The 19143-nt window shown below is 36.6% G+C and overlaps 1 protein-coding gene across 11 annotated transcripts in view; it reads left to right on the top strand.

Moving 5' to 3' along the window:
* Positions 1–19143, top strand: part of Dennd1b (DENN domain containing 1B) — a 221820-nt gene that overhangs the window by 76436 nt on the left and 126241 nt on the right. For all 11 annotated transcript variants that reach the window (XM_031384135.1, XM_031384121.1, XM_031384104.1 and 8 more), the window contains exons 4-5: positions 6129–6178; positions 8098–8217. In XM_031384135.1, coding sequence (XP_031239995.1) covers positions 6129–6178; positions 8098–8217 — 170 coding nt within the window. The remainder of the gene's footprint in view (positions 1–6128; positions 6179–8097; positions 8218–19143) is intronic.

A 19143-nucleotide genomic window follows, 5' to 3' on the forward strand; every position in this document is an offset into this window, starting at 1 on the left:
AATATTGAATAGGTAGGGAGAGAGTGGGCAGCCTTGTCTAGTCCCTGATTTTAGTGGGATTGCTGCAAAGGAACTTGTTAATCCAGTGGAGAGACAGTTTATAGAATGGGAAAATATATTTATAAGCTTTACATTTGAGAGAAAATTAATATCTGAATATATAAAAAACAGCTAATCAGCAAGGGGATAACTCAGTAACATAGCTCATGAAATAAGCAGAGTGCATAAAAAGATGCAAAGGGATAGTGAAAATGCTCACCTTCACTGGAACCAGAGAAGTGCAAATTAAAAGTGCTTTGAAATTCCATTTCACCCCAGTCAATATGGTATTCAGTAAGGAAGCAAATGACAACATATGTTGTTGAGAGTGTGCGTGTGTTTGTGGGAATGTAATGTTGGTGGTCTCCATGGAAGTCAGTATGGAGGGTTTTTAAAAGTGTGAAAATAAATCCATTATGTAAGTATTTATCCAGAGGACTCTAAGGTCACATACAGCAGAGACAATGTGTGTCAATATTTACTACAGCAGTATTCACAATAGCTGAAGTTATAGAACCAACCTAGGTATGTATCAACAGAGGGCTGGATAAAGAAAATATTGCATAGATACACAATGAACTTCTTTGTCAGCTATTCAGATGAATATAGGTATGTGTAATTCAGGCTCAGAGATTAGACTCGAGGTAAAATATGTGAATAAAGCCAATCTCTGAAAGGTGTTTGCATGTCTTTTCTCATTTGTGGTTCCTAGGTTTTATATAGATGTATATAATATATGTATATATTGATAAAAAATGAAACTGCAGGAGAGCAAAGGGGGCTAACAGGAGGGGGAGCCGATGAGAATGAAGGTGGGCAGAATTGGGTGCTGTAAGTTCAAGATAAACAGTATACAGAATAGCTGAATAAAGTGTCAGAAGTGGAGGTTTAGAGGTTAACTGAAAGAGGAACTCTGTCAAATGCAGCTATGGGGAGCAGGCTAGTTATGAAATTGTATGAAAAATTGAAAAATTATAAAGCCCCAAACATCTGATGGAATTTTTGACTAAAATCTCTAGATCCTCATTTGTTTTATATACATTTTCATATTTCTTAAAAGCTTTTCTTATTAAATGCATGGGAGGTAAAGAATTATGCCTTCTGTTTCCAGGTACAGCACCCATATCCTTTTGTGTGTAAGCATGTTTTGGGTTGTGAATTAGATCAATCTGAAGTGACAGGAGACTGCAGAGATGTCACTGTATACTACACACACACACACACACACACTCACAGTATCTGTTCTGGTTTGCTTTCAATTGCAATTTGGGGAGGAAAGGCTTTATTTTCTCTTACAGCTTGTAGTCCTCCATAAAGGCACCCCAGTGCAGAAGCAGCAGCCTGGACATGTCCACTGAAGCAAGAACTGCCAGGAGTGCTGTGCATTGGCTTGCTCTGCTTTATGTAGCCCGGATCATCTACCTGCCCCTGGGTGGCACTAGGGATGGTGGACTTGCCTACAGGCTGAGCTATAGAGGCATTTTCTCAGCTCTGGTTCCCTTCTCCAGATGGCCTGCATTTGTGTCAAGTTGACACAATCTTACTAGCACGGTCCCTTCTCAATACATTCCACACATCTCCTCACTGGCTGCGTCTGCCTCATGGACGTACTGAAGTCTAATAATGATAATTTATTGTGAAATCAATTAGGGTTAATAATCTAAACAATATTACTATATAAAAACACACAGACTTGTGTGTTTTCTGTGACTTAAAGAAGGGTAGAGATGAGTTTTATTTCTAAATAAAAACACAAACAAAACAGAAAAATGTGAAGACCAAGAGGAAAAAATATCTTATTAGGTTTAACCTGTTTTTCCCCCATTCTCTCAAGTTTTAAGTAGACTTTGTGAGTTTAAAACATTTCTTAAAGGGTATGATATTTAAACTGGCTCACTGTCATTTCTTGTACCCTCTCTGGTAATAAGGTGTGCCCCTGATTCAGTCACCATATGTTGTGTGTCTAAGATGTAGAATGTGTCGGACAGTTTCCCTCAGATGCTCTGTCACATCTCAGTGCGCACTGTGGGGCTCTAGCTTACTTCTGTTACTCAAAGTTCTGTGGCTGAGTTGTAGGTTATTTTACTGTTGTAGAGTTTATAGATCCCTCTTATAAAGTACAGATAGATAGAATGATTACATGTTATATTTGCATATTTACTTGCAATTATATTCAAATATTATCTTTAGGAAACCATGCCCTTTTTTGAAAATTTTGAATTAAAATTGCCAAATAGAACTTTTTCTGTTGTTGTAAAAGTGATTTTGTAAGTTTTTTTTCTTAAATTATAACTATGGATACTAAGAACTAGCCTCATATAATAGTATTTATATTTACATTAAGAACTTTAATGTAAATTTATCATTTTATACTGTTATTGTGCAGAGCCTTACAAACATTAGTTTACTGAAATTTCCTGTGTCATGATCCTGACAGGCTAATGAGCCTGAATTCCGGTGCTTCCAAGCATATCAGTGGCAAGGCTCATAGGTAACTTCCACGGTCAGTTCAGGAAGAGATTGCTGGTCTAATTAGATGACACAGAGTAAGCTCTAGAAAAGTGAGCATCGAGATGCTTTCTTCACTGGATGCTGGTCACTGCTACTGCATCCTGGTGTGATGTCCTGAAACTCATAGCTACAAGCACATGGAGAGGACCAATGCCAGCATACTTAGTAGAGTAGAGTAGCAGAGAAGATTCCTGGTTCCTGGAGGCAGATGCTCAGTTAAATAGTGCCCAAATAATCTGCCTTGTCTCTCTGCTTGTGTAAGTTCAACTCTTTGTTATTATGCACCCTGTTGAACAATGTTTTAGGATCACTCATAATAGTGCTAACTGGAGGAGCAATGATTTCCACAGGAAACCTTAAGGATTGGGCCTTCTGACCCTCAGGAGAGAGGACCCAGTCACTCCATTCTGCAGCTTCCCCAGTTGTGGGCATTTCTGTCCTAGCTGAATAAAGTCTCAGAAGTGGAGGTTTAGAGGTTAACTGAAAGAGGAACTCTGTCAAATGCAGCTATGGGGAGCAGGCTAGTTATGAAATTGAATTAATGGTCTTGGTAAATGATTGGTTATGTATGGGAGAGAGGAGGAATCTAAATGATGCCATATATTTGGTTTGGGTATGTTTAGAGAGGATTCTATCACTGTATATTTCAAGGTTGTAACTCAGACAACTTCAGTTTTAAACAGTGTAAATGTGAGATGTTGGACTATTCAGAAAGTGATGTGGGAAAGTATATATGGATAATTATGGACTTCATAAAATGCCTAAGCTGTAGGAAGCCATTGGTTTAGATCAGATTTGGTATGCAGAGCAGGAAGGAGGGCTTATGGAGCTTCAGAGAGCACTGCCATTGGTTCCCAAGGAAGTGGTGGGGAAAGTGACAGCAGGGCAGGGCACAGCAGTGATGCCTTTCATCTTACAGCCTGTCCAAAGCACATGGAGGGCTTCGCCATGGACTTTAGAATATTCAAGAAAAGGTTGTTTCTTAACTGCTGTTTCAGCTTAGACTCTGTGGGGAAGCTTCCCTGGTGAGGGGACTGTCCGTCTAACAGTCTAACAGAGCATTTTCTCTTTCACAGCAGTGGCTTCTTTACAAGGCTATAAGTGAGCTACATACATACACCCAATAAAGAAGTTTCCATGAATTATTTCCAATCATTAATATGATAGTTAGCTGTCTTATTTTGGAACTTGTACAGAATATTCATTATTGCCCATTGGTACTTTCCTCTGGATAATTTCATATTCTAGTTCATTCTTTGTGTTATTTCTGTTTTAATCTTTGACATGTATTAGCAATTATCTTTATGTGAGAATAGTACATTTTTATTAAAAATATTTTGAAATTAAATTTTTTCTTGGTTAAGGAAATCTCTGTAGAAATAAAAATTTTCAATAGCACAGGAAACTTCTCTCATGTTTATGGAGAGTAGTGTGGCAAACCTATGAAAACACACCTAGAAGTAACTCAGTGTGTGAGTGCATGTCTATGTGTGTGTGTGTGTGTTTGTAATAAAGAGAATGAGACTATAAGACTCAGTTGTTTTTAATACATGTAGAAGTATAATTTTCAATTATCACTATCATTAAAATGACTCAAGGAACAAAAGTTGAATCTGAATCCATTTTCCTCTCTTCAGTTCAACCCTCCTTTTATAATTTTAGTTTATATTGCACCTGTAATTAAGGAAGAAATCCAGTCTCAGGAGCGGTAGGACTTCAGCTATTGATCTGTGTGTCCCCTGCTTATACTGTCAGCAGCATAGCTGCTCTGTCACTGACAGAGCAGAGAGGAGGGTTTTTCTATACTGTTTATACACTCCTCTATAGACCTGCTGGCTGGTTGAATTTTAAAGAGTGAAGAGTTTAAAGACTTGTCCCCTGAGGGATGCTCCTGCCAGTTGGGAAGCGAGCTGCGTCTGTTTTGCAGAGTGTGCCGCATGCATGTTGCTTATGGAAAAGGGGGGGCGTTTGTGAAAGATTAAGCAACTGAGCAGAGAGGCTTCCTCTTTAATTTGAGCATTAAAATTGATGTGAAATATACAGCTAATATACATATATTTAGAGTCAGAGATTGACTTTGGGAGTTCTTTATTGGTTCTGAATTATGTGCTTAATTTTGTGGGAGTCTATCTGACCATTATTTATAGGTGTAGTAAATATGGTAAATGACTTTACATTATGAGACACAAGATAACAATTAAGCAACAGTCAAATGAAACAACTGCCCTCATTTGTAATAAGCTGTTTTTTAGTAATTTATTTAATGTCTAGTGACTTCTTTAATTACATTTAGCAAAATATCATGAAGAGTAAAATAACTTTTTCTAAACATGGGCCTGTGCTCAAACTTTTAATGGTACACATTCATAAGCAAGCCTGCACTCTTGCCCGAAGGCTTGAAGGCTTCTTTCCTCCTTCGTACTGCTCTGTGAGTGAGTTCTCTTGAAGCTTCCCTAGGTATTGCTACAGTATTTTATTTTTAACTGATAATTGCAACACACACACACACACACACACACACACACACACCCCTCTAGTTCAAGTTAAGAAATAATACTTGGAAATGTTCAAGACTGTGATTCCATAGGTTTATGTGTTTGGATCTGTCTCATTTTACTGCGTGTTAGTTTTATTGGTAAAAGACATTTGCAGAAGTGACAGCTTTGCTAAGATATTTGCTCCTTTGCATCTTAATAGGAGTTGTCTTCAGGTTCTAAACCCCCTGCCTTTAGTTTGTGTGATGTCTGTAACTATAGGTAGGACCTTGGATTCACAGTTACATTTTAATGTGTTGCTTAGATACATCAAAACACATCTTCCCTTATTTTTTCAACTATCTGACTGTTGTTTGTATTTTGTTGTAATTTTTAATAAATATTCTCTTTAAATTTTAATGAGATTATTTTTTAATAAAACATTGATTTTAAAATTTAAATACTTAATATTTAGCTATATTATTATTATTTGTTTTTAAGTTACACATTTGTTTTAAGTTACACATTTAAGAGGGCTATTTGAAATAAATTTAGTAACAAGTGTTTTAAGATATAAATGTGTATTTTAGAATCTGTACAAGAGCTTTGAATTTTTTTAACACTTGTGTTATAGGACATACAGAGTTGTCAGGCCTCTTAGTCATTCATTCTGCTGCCAACTCCATTCCCTTTTCTCTGCCTGCATTTTAATTGAAACAACATTTATGTTTCTGAGCCAGAATCTGTGAAAAGTCCCTGTGGCTAGCCTGTGGTACTAGTTGCAGCAGACGCAGCTTGCCCATATGGTGCAGTGCTCCTTGTGAGATCCATATGGCCTTGTTGAAGGGGATCCCAGCGGGATGCGAAGGGTGTTAATACCCTTCAGGCCAGGCCTTTGCCTCCTGGGGCTTCCGGGCATTGTCAGTGCAATCTGCCAAAGCACACATTTAATTCCTTTTTAATAATCAATTATTTCAGTCTGAGAACCTGTGCCTTTGTCTTAAAAATACTTCACCCACCCCTTGAAAATGTCTCAAAAAAGTTTTAATGTGTGTTTAAAAAACATTCTAAAGCATCCTCTCTAATTTGAATTTGTATTTTTAGGAAGTTCTACAGAGCGTGCCCAAGTTCTGTTTTCCCTTCGATGTGGAAAGGTATAGTATAAGTTACTGATTATGATAATGCTATTCCTTGTTAGCACACATTTCAAAATGATTAGATATACATTTTAGGAAACTGGCATATATCTTTGTTTTTCTTCTGTGCAAATATGGCTGGCATGAGGTTCAGGGTTAGATGATGCTTACGATGAAAGGATGAAAGAGCCTTTCAGATTGTTCTGTCCTTCGCTTGCTCCACCCTGGCCAGAGAGGTGTTCTTAAAGTAACCTTGGCCACAGGTTATGCTTCTTCTCCTTATATTTCAGGTATAGATTGTAAGCACTAGCACAGAAAAATATGTCATTGGTCTTTGATCGTGACCTTCAGAAGGTCTTTGATTGTGACCTTCAGAAGGTCTTCTAAACCTAGGCTTTGGCTGCTTGCTCCAGACTTGTCCTAGTGGAAGAGCGTCTGTGCAATGCTGGGAACTTGTCAGTTGTTTCTAAGAACAGCAGCACACAACAGTGTGCTACTGAATGCGGCTGTGGGAAACTTCTGCAGTAGATTCAACAATTTCATTGTGGTTATATTTTACTGCCGATACTAATTGAGCTTCTATGCAGTTGGAAGTTAGCATAATAGTTATCTCTGTGGAAATAATGACATTTATTGTTTTTCATGTGACTGACCAGTATTGTCAGTTTTGTTTTAAGAATGTACTATAAAAAGTTTTTAAAAATCAATTTATGAAGACATTTTGCCAAATATTAGTACGACTGAATTTTTAGTATATAGATTGTAAGGAGATCTGATAGTAGGTTAGTTGATACTAATAAATATGGCTGATGAAAAGTTATTTACTTACCTTACTTCTGGAGATTAGTTGTTCTCCTGTCTAATTTCAAAATTAGAGTATTAAATCAAATAGTGAGAATAAAATAGAGGAAGAAAGACTGCAAGAGGATATTATAAATCTTGAACACTAAAGGACATATTAATCCCTGGGGGATTTATTTGACATGTATAAAACTAGATATGTCCTTGTCCTGGCCCTAATATGTATACTTATTTAATAACTGTTGTTTTGTGACAAAATAATTTATAGTTTGAGAATACTGGTAGTAATTCATTTGATTTCAAAATCTGTATGACTCTTTTAAAATCAAAATTTATGTCATCAATATTTTATTTTGGGGCAAAGAACATGAAGTCCTATTATGGTTTTATAAACCACTATGTGGAAGTATGTTGATGCATTTTAAGCAGAGGTAAATATTGTGTTTAGTTCTATATCATCCCTTATGCAGAAGTGCAGCATGCAATTTGGTTGTATTCTAGGCATTTTAAAATCAGATAAAACTCATTATAGACTGACCACTAGTAGGCTTTTTTTGTAGGAATTGTATTCTTTTAGTTGGAGTTTGATGATGCAGCTTATTGATAGTTGTAAAAATAATGCTAGGAAAAAACCAGTAGTGCTTGGTGCGATGTACATTGGGTGAGAATGTCAGCAGAAGAAGCAATTCAGTATGATGGTGGTCCCCTTTAGAGGATGAGACAACGTGACTTGCTATCGGGGCAGTCAAAACTTGGGAAAGTAGGATACTTTAAGACAAGAGAAGGGCTACTGGTGAGTGCAGAGGCCGAGTCTCTGATTCTTCCCCAGCATGAGGAACTATAGCTGTAACCTCCTGATACATTTTATGGTAACTCACTCTTCTCTTCTGAAAATTAGGACGAATTGACTTCCGCGTGGGCGTTTGTGTTGACGTGCTATTCCTTGAGATATTAGAAATGTTGTTATGTTTGACTTATGAGTTGGTGTATAGATTCATGACCCTTCTAGTCACAGAACATCATTCCAGCTTCTATAACCCAGTATTAGAGAGGTGAAGCCAATGCTAAATAAGTCTTGTCTTTTTATCCTCAAGAAAATCAGCACAGATTTAATATTATGATATGTTATGCCTCAGGGTGTCTCAGAATCAAGTTGGACAGCACTTTACCTTCGTCCTGACAGACATGGAAAGCAAGCAGCGATTTGGGTTCTGCAGGCTCACATCTGGAGGCAGGATTTGTTTGTGCATTCTTAGGTGAGTAATCATGACTACAAAGTAGATTGTGCCTCTCTCACTACAAAGTAGATTGTGCCTCTCTCCTGCCTCATCATGCTTGAGATTGCAAAAAATAAAAACAAAGCAACTTTTCATGATTTTTTCAATTTTTTATTGATTTAAGTTTGATTGCATTGTGATGAGAAAAGAGACATAATTTCAATTTATCAGAATCTGTTAACATTTAAAAACATATTTTAAGTAAATAGAATTATATCACATTCTAATTTTCTCTTTTGTTCCCCAACTCCTCTCAGAGATCCCCCCTTAAATACCTGGCATACTTTTCATTGTTTATCATATTCTTTAAAATTTATAAAATATTATAACAGTAAAAATGGGTATTATACAAGTTTTTTGATATAGAACAACAATTAATTGAACAGACTTATGTAGATGCTTGTCTATAGCAATACTGAAAGTACATACATTTTTCTCAATATAAATTTTAAATAACTCCAAACATATTAACTATGATATTTTAAAATAATATATCACTATTAGATTTTAAAAATGAAAATAAAGACTTTTTGTTTGTTTGTTTTGGTTTGGTTTTAGTAGAGCTTAGAATCTTGGCTCTTACTGTGGTACAAACCCAAAATAAGAACAATTTTTAGACATTGGAGTTCATTGTAATAATGCCGTACTTCAATGACATCACCAAAGGATTTTACCTCCATCGTAGCTAAGCTGAGAGTTGCTACGACAAGGAATGAATTGTAGGCAAGATTTTTGGATACAGACTTCCTGCTATGGTCAAAGCTATGAAGTTTGCACCCAATGTCTGCTCAGGACACTGGCCCAGACAGACTGGAAGGAACCCGTGCCACTGGACTGGCAGAATTCCTGTGTGCCTGGGTCCCTCTGGTCCCAGTTACTCCTGGTGTTGGAACAGATGTTGTGTCCCCTCACCTCTGATCCTATGTTCCTGGGCGTCTTTAGAGTGCCTGGGTTTGGAGCTTCCTCTGGATGTTGTGGGATTAGCTGCAGAGTTTATGCCCAAGGTCTGCCTACGGTACTGGCCCAGTCAGATCAGAAGGAACCTGTGCCACCAGACTGGCCCATAATTTTTTAAAAAAATTTTCTTTACTTGTTCAGTGTAAATTCAAGTAAGATGAGAAATAGTCTCCCTTCTACTCTACATACCGAGTAAATTGTTTACCAGTACATATTAGAATTATTCTTAAACGAAAGACTATTTTAAGGGTGAGTTCTTGTGATTTATTACTGAAAAATCAAATATTAACGTGTGAGTTGGGCTATGTATAAATAGGATGACATTTAGTAAAGTTAACATGCTCTTTTCTGTCATTGATGCACATGCGACCTTTGTGAATCAGTTGTGGTTTTAAGGCATGATTGCAAACGTGTAGTTGGGAAGAAGTAGAGACTATTGTTAGGCCACTGGGTGTTTAAAAGTGTTTAAAAGATGCAGTTAACCTTATACATTTTAGGAAATTTTGTGTAAAATTTATATTCCTAATTTCTGTAGAGAAATAGGGAGTGATATCTGCTCATTATAAATCTTACCTATCCCAGTGCAGACGATAAGCTGGAAATAAATGGCGTTTTAGGAATGTGATGATCTTGCTGGATTTCACGGTGCTCTCCTGTATAAGACTGTGATTTGAATTGTTGCCTGTTGAAATGAAAAGCATTTAAGCATAGTACCTCTAAGATGTCATAGTAACAAAGAATCCAGATGTAGCCTATACAAGTATAATTCTTTATTATTGTAGATACTGGTAATTCTAGACTCAATAGATGATAAGACTCAATTTATAGTTTAACATCTTATGAGGAAAGCCTTGTTTATTAGTTACTTTTGTATTCATATTAACTAAACAACTTGTAGAAGAAAGGGATGTATTTTGGACTTATGGTTTCAGAGAAACAAATAAGTCGCTTTCCTCATGGTAGGAAAATATGGAAGCAGGCAGCATGCATCAGGCATGATGAGAGGGGCAGCATGCTTCAGGCATGATGAGAGGGACAGCATGCATCAGGCATGATGAGAGGGACAGCATGCTTCAGGCATGATGAGAGGGGCAGCCGAGAGCTCTTATTCCAAACTAGAAGCAAGAAATCAGATAGCCAACTTAAATCGTGCCAATGGTTTTTTAACTCTCAAAGCCCACTGCTAGTGACAACTTTCTCCAGCAAGGCCACATCTTCTAAGACTACCAAGACAGCCACTAACTGGAGACCAGCATCCAAAAGTATTCAAATGCCTGAATTAAGTGGGGCGTCTCATTCAAACAGCACATTCTGGTATAAAACTAATGGCTTCTCTGTTCATTTGCTATTGAGCTGTATTTGTCAGTCACTGAGAGCTGTGAATGGCAGTGCATGCCTATAATAGTAGCACTTGGAAACTGATGCAGTAGGATTGCAAATTTGAGGTGAGTCTCTGCTATGTAGTGAGACCTGTGATTTAATAAAAACACTCCAAAAAATGTCAGAGCAGGATAATCCACTCTTCCCTATTACTTTTGACAACCCATCAGAATAAGTCATCGACATTACTTGTTTAGATTTGACTCTGAATTCAGTCATCTACCCAATTACCTTCAAATTGAATTTCAGATACTCTTTATAATTAAAGAATTTGAACTGCTTTCTTTTTTTAAGTCAAAATATTTTGAATATATCCAAACTGTTTGTAAGCCTAAGTGATTAGTGAATACCCCCCACAGTTTAAATAAATAAGTGTCTGCTGGATTTTAAACATAGGAAAGCTATCATCATTTTAAAGTAGTTATGTAAAACACAAAATATCCTTCCTGCTAAATGAGAAAAATGTGCACTGCATATATTTGTAAGTCAGTCGTCATTTGTAGAAGTTATGCTGACTCAATCTTGTACATTTTGGAGAACAGCTGAATATTTGGACTCCTGAGTTGGAAATATTCTAACCTATAAAAATTTTATTGTATTATATGAATATAAGAAGTGAAAATAAACTATACATATAACTAAGATAGTATTATAGTAAGCATCATGGATTATTTGCTTTTTATAGTTAGTCTCTTCTTGGTTGTCTGACAGTGATCCTGGTGGCTAAGGAATAGGATGATTCACACTTATTGAAATATCCTGGAAAAGCTTTTAAATGGAACTCCTTGTTTCCTATGGGATTAGAAAAGTGTTGCAGGCTTCATGGGCAGTCTCTATGTTTCTCCTTCAGAGTCAGCGCATTACAGTGGTCTTTGAGAACAGCTAGTTTATATAATTATTCAACAGTAAATAAGAAATGTAATGTTTGTGACAACTTATTTAGAATGTTGCTATGATTAAATGATTAAATGAATGTATTTAAGTTGTATTCAGATTTATTTTTTCTAAAATAATTTTCAAGTCTCTCATGTGAAGAATTACAGTGGTTTGGTGCTAGCTTGGTTGCTCTGAGTGGTTGTAATCGACCACTCATGAAATCATTGAAAAGATTGATAAAGCTTTAGTCTAGGAACTTACTGTTCACTTTAAACAATGTATTACCGTCTGTGTATCCGACAGGAAACCCTGAAACCTTAGACACTGGAGTACTTGATCCCACAATGACGGTCATTGTATTGTATTGTATGTAGCAGAAGGACATTTTTTAGTAAATTTGTGTAATAAATTGGTAGGAGTAGATTAAGAAGCACTTAGGTGCGGCTTGCTAGCAACTTTATAGTAAACATCTATTATGTTGACAGAACAATGGACCAAGCTTCCAAAGAACTCACCCACAGAGAAAGTGTAAACAGTTGGTTTTACTGAGGGCAGAAGAAAAGGTGAGCACCTTATGGTGGGCAGATTTGCCCCATGTGGTAAGCCATTCCTGGGATGCTAGCAGTGAGGAACTGGACGCAGGGGCATTGACATTTAAGTCCAACATAGGTTACATAGTGAGACCCTGTGTTGCAGTACCACTCCCTGAAGTACAAGTTCAGTAGTTTTAATCCTCACAAGGAGACATGGGTATTGTTTTATAAACTCGTCGTAAGTTGTAAGATTATTAAGTGGCATAGTCCTGTGAAAGGAAACTTGATAATGCCAGAGTTTTGAATTTTTTGTTTCTTGTTTCTGTAGTTTTAGCTCTTGAATTCTTCCAGAGTCTGTAGAAATGGATCAGCAGCATTGATGGTAACGAGCTTTAAAGGAGCAGAGACTTTACAGTGTCATTTAAGTGTATCACAAAAGGGCATGCTATGCTGTAATATTGTATATAATTTTCTGTGTGTCTAAGAGCTCTCTCCAGCAGAAAGCTCCCTCTGCAGGTCAGGTGTTTCTGCTCTCTAGCATCTACTTTACCCCTAGCCTTCAAGGGACTCTTCGGAGTCTGAAGAGGTGTTTGAAGAATAAGTAAATGAAAAGATTGAGAAAAGGAGAGTTACATATGTGGAAAAAAACATAAGCAAATATAACCTAGCTTAATAGAATAGTTTATAATATGATGTAAAATGATAAAAAAAATCACTCTGTAGACCAGGCTGGCCTCAAACTCAGAAATTCGTCTGCCTCTGCCTCCCAGGTGTTGGGATTAAAGGTGTGCGCCACCACTGCCTGGCTATTTTTTGCTATTTTTAATTTGTTTTCTAGTTGGTCTCTTGTCCCATTATAGAGTAACTGCATTTATAATTGTTTGTATGTTTTAGGAAACTTCTACAGTAATTGGTTTTTATATGGCTTTTTGAAAAGGTCTTTAATGTTGGTCATCTCTCTTCAGTTGCTCATTTTCTCTGCTGTCCTGCTTCCCACTCTATTTTAATTATTCCTGTTTCCCTTTTTATATCACTGTATCTCTAGGCTTTTTCCCACACTGTTCTCCTGATTCCTATGGTTATACCAAGTAAAATATGCACTTCTAAAGTTTTAGTACTGCTATTCACATATGAGAGAAAACAAGAGATTTTTATCTTTCTAGGTCTTGGTTACTTCAGTCAGAATGCTTGTTCCCAGTTCCATCCATTTTCCTGTGAATTTCATGTACTGGGAAATGCTATGCACACTGCCAGAGGAGAAAGTAGCCATCTGTCTCACCCACTTGTAAACCCTGGGAGCTGCTAAATGACTGTCTTGGCATGAATGTCATGAGACTGACAGAGTAAGAACTCTGTGATTGTTAAGGCTTGCTCCACCAAATGGAACCCATACCTAGCACCATTGTTATGCCCAAGAACGAGTGGTTAGGTCAGTCATAATGCCCTAAGACCGAATGTACTACACCTATTCTGCCAAGTGAACATAACATTACTAGGACTCTTAATTATTGACTACTGTACCCACAGATACAGTAGTGCATCTCCTAGCCTTTATCAGAGAAGCTTTTGCATTTAGAAGGTGGAAATTAAAATGGGGATCCATAAGTGGTCCAAAGTTAGTGAGTAAGAGATGGCAGGACATGTGTATATCACATTTCCTACCGCCCCAAGGCTCAAGGATCATCATAGAAGAGAGGCTAAAAAACTGTAAGAGTTAGAAGCGATAGATGACTACAAGGAAACAATGTTTTCAAGGCACAACAAGGAAGATGTACATAAGAATTCATACTGATTTTGACAGTGTGCACATGATGAGTGCAAACCCAAGCCAGATAAAACTCCCAGCATGGAATAGGGAGGTAGGTAAGGAGTGCAGTCCTTGGCCAGGGAACTCTTACTCATTTATAGCTTTTGGAGAGGGAAATTCAGTTTTCTTTAAGTAGACTGACCATTCTCTCCAAGGCAGACCCTGCCCTAAAGAATATTTACACAATACATAATTGGAGTGAATAGATTGAATGAAAGAAAGAGAGAGAGAGAGAGAGAGAGAGAGAGAGAGAGAGAGAGAGAGAGAGAGAGAGAGAGAGAGAGAGAAAGAGAGAAGGAGGGAGGGAGGGAAGGAGGGAGAAAGAGAAAGAAAGGGAGGGAGGGAGGGAGGGAGGAAGGAAGGAAGGAAGGAAGGAAAAAGAAAGCAAGAAAGTGAACACAAAGTTGGGTGGTTATAGTTGTGAGGGTGGATCTGGGAAGAGTTGGGGGTGGGGGAGGGGTAAATGTGATCAAAACAAACTGATGAAATTCTCAAAGAATTAATGAAATATTATTAAAATAGTTTAACAACTGGGCAGTTGTGTTCTGTGCCATTGAAATTTAAGATGAGGATGTGAAATAATAGCCTCGGACAGAAAAGAACTGGACTGCTGGGGTGACGATGACACTTAAGAACCCCGCTGGTAGTGCTTTTCTCTGATTTCCATGGAAAATGGAAAAGTGTTTTCTTGGTTGAAAATGTGTTACATATTTCTAAAACTTTTTATTACCTCAAAGCAAGGTTTGCTAGATTTGTACTGTACACTGAAAATATACTAGAAAAGGCTTGGGAAAACACTATATACACATGTAGCATACATTATATAAAGCTCAGCGTCAATCGTTAACTTTTGTTGAAAGAGCCAGGGTGTATAAGAGTAACTACAGAGCTACTCAAGAGTTTCCCAGACCTTTCCGTTTGCAGCAGGCTTCCAGTCGGTGAGAGAGCAGCTCTTCTGATTATGACTAGGTGCCGAGGAAGCATTATGAAATGGCTGCAGTGGGGCTGGCAGAGCCTTTGATTTAGAACTTTTGTACTTTTTAAGACAGCTGAAACTTACTTTTTGCTTTTTCCAGCGAGTCACAGAGCATTCACACAGGTCTACAAAAAACCCAAACCCTATTTATATTTGTGATGCGTAATGCTTGCAGAGTCATTTATGCTGCAGACTTCTTTCCACATCGCCAAAAGTATACTTACATATTTTTGTGCAGTTTTTCAAGTTATAAATTAACTGTCAGTATTTACAACTTCCAAGATGCATGGCTATTTCTAACGTAGTTCATAAGAGCTCCTGTAACTGTCATCTTCTCTTGTAATAGTCACTTTTATTCTTGCCTGCTGATAAAACCATGTGTTGCTTTTCTCCTAGAGCTATCGTATAATATTTGCCAGTTAATGATTTTTAAATTTCTATTTATATTGTTTAATTTTTAGAAGAAAGATTAAAATTTAGTTCAATTTAATATTAAAATGATATTTAGTTTAAGGCCTGTGTGTCTGAGTTCTTTTTTCTGAAGTGTCTATTTAACAAGATTTCAAAGCTGTCTTCAGAGATCACTAACTTAGGTCTTATTGCTTGTGTTTAGAATTGCTTTCATATGCTAGCAAAGATTCAAGAAATACTCTTCCACCTCTAATTTCATTAACAAAAATTTACAACTATAAAAACGTCACCAAGAGTTCAAAATGAACTACTCTAATGAGGTAGGCAGATTTATGTTTAAGGCTTTTATTGTAGTCCCCTTTGGTACCTGTAACTCATACCAAACTTGAAGAGCCACACTCTTCCTAGAAGCAGAATGTTTCAATTTTACACATTTTGTGTCAATTTTCTAGGGACAAAGAGCTTGTAGCCATGGGAAGCCTTCCTGTTCCCTAAGGAAAGGCCTTAGTTTGATGGCATTCCTCTGCTTGAGGTTCCTGCTGATCTCTCAGACTGCAAACAGTTGCTCCACTATTGACAAAGAGCATTTCCTTTCCTTTATTTAACCTTTGACTTTAGGATGTAAAAATTTTACTAGTGCCATAGTGGAAATCCAAGCGTTGGGGAATCTTCTGGCGCCACCAGATGAACTCCTGATTTTGTGTATGCGTCTATCTTCTGCCTCTTGTCTACATTGGAAATTTAAGGCAGTCTTACAGTCATCCTTTAGACTCCTGCTTGTAGAAGTGTAAATTTTTATGTTTATATATTTGCAGATCTATAACAGTTGCATAGTTTGTTGATGAGGTTACATGTTAACTTTGAAAATATTTAAAGGAAAAAGCCTATTTGTTTTCTACATTTTGTTGAATGTTTTTAACTTTCTGGCATTCTTGTGGTTGCTTCTAAAAATATGTTTGCAAGTGGGGGAAAATAGGGGAAAATTTTAAGTTAGTGGTAATTAGTTTAAGAACTTATATGTTACTTTGGACATATATTGCTTAGAAATTACACAAGAAACTACAAAAACTAAACAACCCCAAATTTCAAACCCATCATATTTCTTTCCTTTGAAGGCATATATGACTTTTAATATTTATTTTATGTGTTATATTAAAATAAAAAGCTTTAGACAAAAGGTTATTTTCTTTCTTTTTTTAAAAAGAAAGTGTTATTTATTTTGCCACAAAACTGTGAAATAGAATCTTGTTAAAACATTGGGACCATTTCATTCTCTGTGAAGCATCAGAAAGTGTAGTTAGAAGTAATATTTTCTGTTAGCACTTGCTTCCTTTATGAGTTGTGAATTAAGTTTTCTTCAGGGATCAGTCAGGTAAAAGACCCAAATGAGAACTAGGTTAGGTGCCTCATTATAGGAAATTGAGGGAAATACATGCTCTGAAGAGCACATGGCTGGTACGAAGGAGTGCCTCTCAGCTCCAGGCTGCTGTTAGCGGAATATTGTGTGGCCAGATTCCAGTTGTTATGATCTCTAGTGGAAAAAGAAAATGAGATTTTCCCAAGGTATTATCTGAGATTTAGAAACAGACAATTTATTATGTTAAACAAAGCCATAGAACTGCTGGTATAGAAAACGGAGCCCTGGACTGGCTGGCTGCTGCTACAGATGGCCAGTTTGCAGCCTCTGCTCTGGATGGGTGCAGAATTGCAGGAAAAAAAAATGCCTTTGCTTTCTCACATTCCTAGGAGCACACCTGGGTGTTTACTGACTAATTCCTCTTGGTTACAAGTGCTGTTTTTGTTAAGAATCGTGATGATTTATTGCAGTGAACAGTTTACCACTGAGGACCAGCATATGCTTGCACTTGGTTCTTTGTGATGATAGTATATATTGATGTGTCAGGGAGTGATCTTGCAGAAATCTGAGTGTGTCTTAGTATTTCAAAAGTATATTATATTTAGAGAAAACTGTTGGTTTGATAATGTCATTACGAGTATTATGATAGGCTTGTGCATTGACGTACATGAATTTCTGCTATCTTTACCACATTGCAGGCTATATCCTTTTCAAAATTTTTAGCAATGTAAAGAATATACAAGCAATTGAACCTGGAATTGGCAAGGATTATCAAGTTATTAGACAAAATAATTAAGTTGATCTGAGGGGGCTGGAGAGATGACTCAGTGATTAAGAACACTGACTGTTCTTCTGAAGGTCCTGAGTTCAAATCCCAGCAACCACATGGTGTTTCACAGCCATCCCAAATAAGATCTGATGCCCTTTTTTGGTGTTTCTGAAAACAGCTACAGTGTACTTACATGTAATAAATAAATCTTTAAAAAAATTAAATTGATCTAAGAAACTTTCATCTTCTGGACAAACTGTGTAGAAAAAGGTATAAAAGTAATGCTTTCAATATTAAACATACATTTTGACTTTTGTTGAGTGGATAGAGACTATATGTTAACTTATTTAGGCTTAGTAAGCAGTGGCCAACTATAGTGGTGAATGCCTGTAATCCCAGCATTTGGAAAGCTGAGTCAAGAGGGTAGCCACTTCAACACCAGACTAAGACATGTATCAAGGACCTATTTCCAAAAGAATTAAAAGTTGAAAACGGATTGACTCGTGATTTATTTAGCTGTCTGTAATGGATATGAACTCATAATACTAGGACAGGCTGAGTAGAAACAAAATCAACCTGGTATCAGGATGAGATACTATGAAAGTTAACATTTTTGGATGCTCACAAGCAGTAAGATAATAGAGGTGCCAAATTCCTATCATAAATAAGAACTTCAAAAAATTCTGATATAATATCTGAATATGAAAATAGATGTTATTTATTAATATAATTTATCACTTATAAAAATAAGCCAATATTACTATTAGGCACTTAATGAAAACTGAGTTCTGCTTTCTCTTTACAGTTTGAAAATAAATTGAGAGTGGTAGCTAACCAATGAAAGCAGTAATGCACACAGGAGGGCAAGACAATTAAAAGGGTTGCACAGGGTCACACAGGCATCGACTACACAGAGGAAGATTAACTAACTATAATGGCTTATAACTAGGAAATTATAGTGTTTTTATAGTAGCCTAGAAACCTGAAACCAAACAATTATTCTTTTCTTCTTAAGATTTTTGAGAGCAGATTAGGTCAGAATTTTCTCACCTGAACACATATATTTGAAAGATGGGGCATATTGCAATTTCCTGAAATAATGTTTTCTCCAGACTGATAAAATTGTGAATATGAAGTAAAAAAAAAAAAGTGGAAGAATTTTATTCTTACACCATTATGTGTCATGTTAGAAGAACACTTTTTTTTTTGTTGTTGAAAATCCTTTTTTCATGTAATATATCCTAATTATGGTGTTCCCTCTCTCTACTCCTCCCACTTCTCCATCTCCCCTCTATCAGGGTCTATCTCCTGTCTGTCTCATTAGAAAGCAAACAATCATCTAAGATATAATAATAAATAAAATATAATAGTATAAAACAAAAACAAACATCAGAATAGGACAAAACAAAAGTGGAAAGGCCCAAGAAAAAGATATAGATGCAGAGACCCACTCAATTGCACACTAAGGCATCTCATAAAAATGAAAGATCAGAAGCCTTTATATATGTGTGTATGTGTGTTTGTGAGTGTGTGTGTATACATACATATATATGTATACACACAAGTATATATACATGCATATATATACATATACATATGCATATACATATACACATACATACACACACACACACACACACACACACACACACACACACATATATATATATATATATATATATATAAAATGGCCATGTAGAGCAAGAAAGAAGAAGCAGAGGGAAAAACAATTAAAATCAACCAATCAACCAGAATAAAAAACAGAAGAAGAGAGAAGGAGAAGGAGGAGGAGGAATAAAATGGGGAAGTAAAAAGGTAGTAGAAAAAGGGAAAAGAAAA

The sequence above is a fragment of the Mastomys coucha genome, unplaced genomic scaffold (assembly GCF_008632895.1).
Source record: "Mastomys coucha isolate ucsf_1 unplaced genomic scaffold, UCSF_Mcou_1 pScaffold1, whole genome shotgun sequence".
Classification (NCBI taxonomy): Eukaryota; Metazoa; Chordata; class Mammalia; order Rodentia; family Muridae; genus Mastomys; species Mastomys coucha.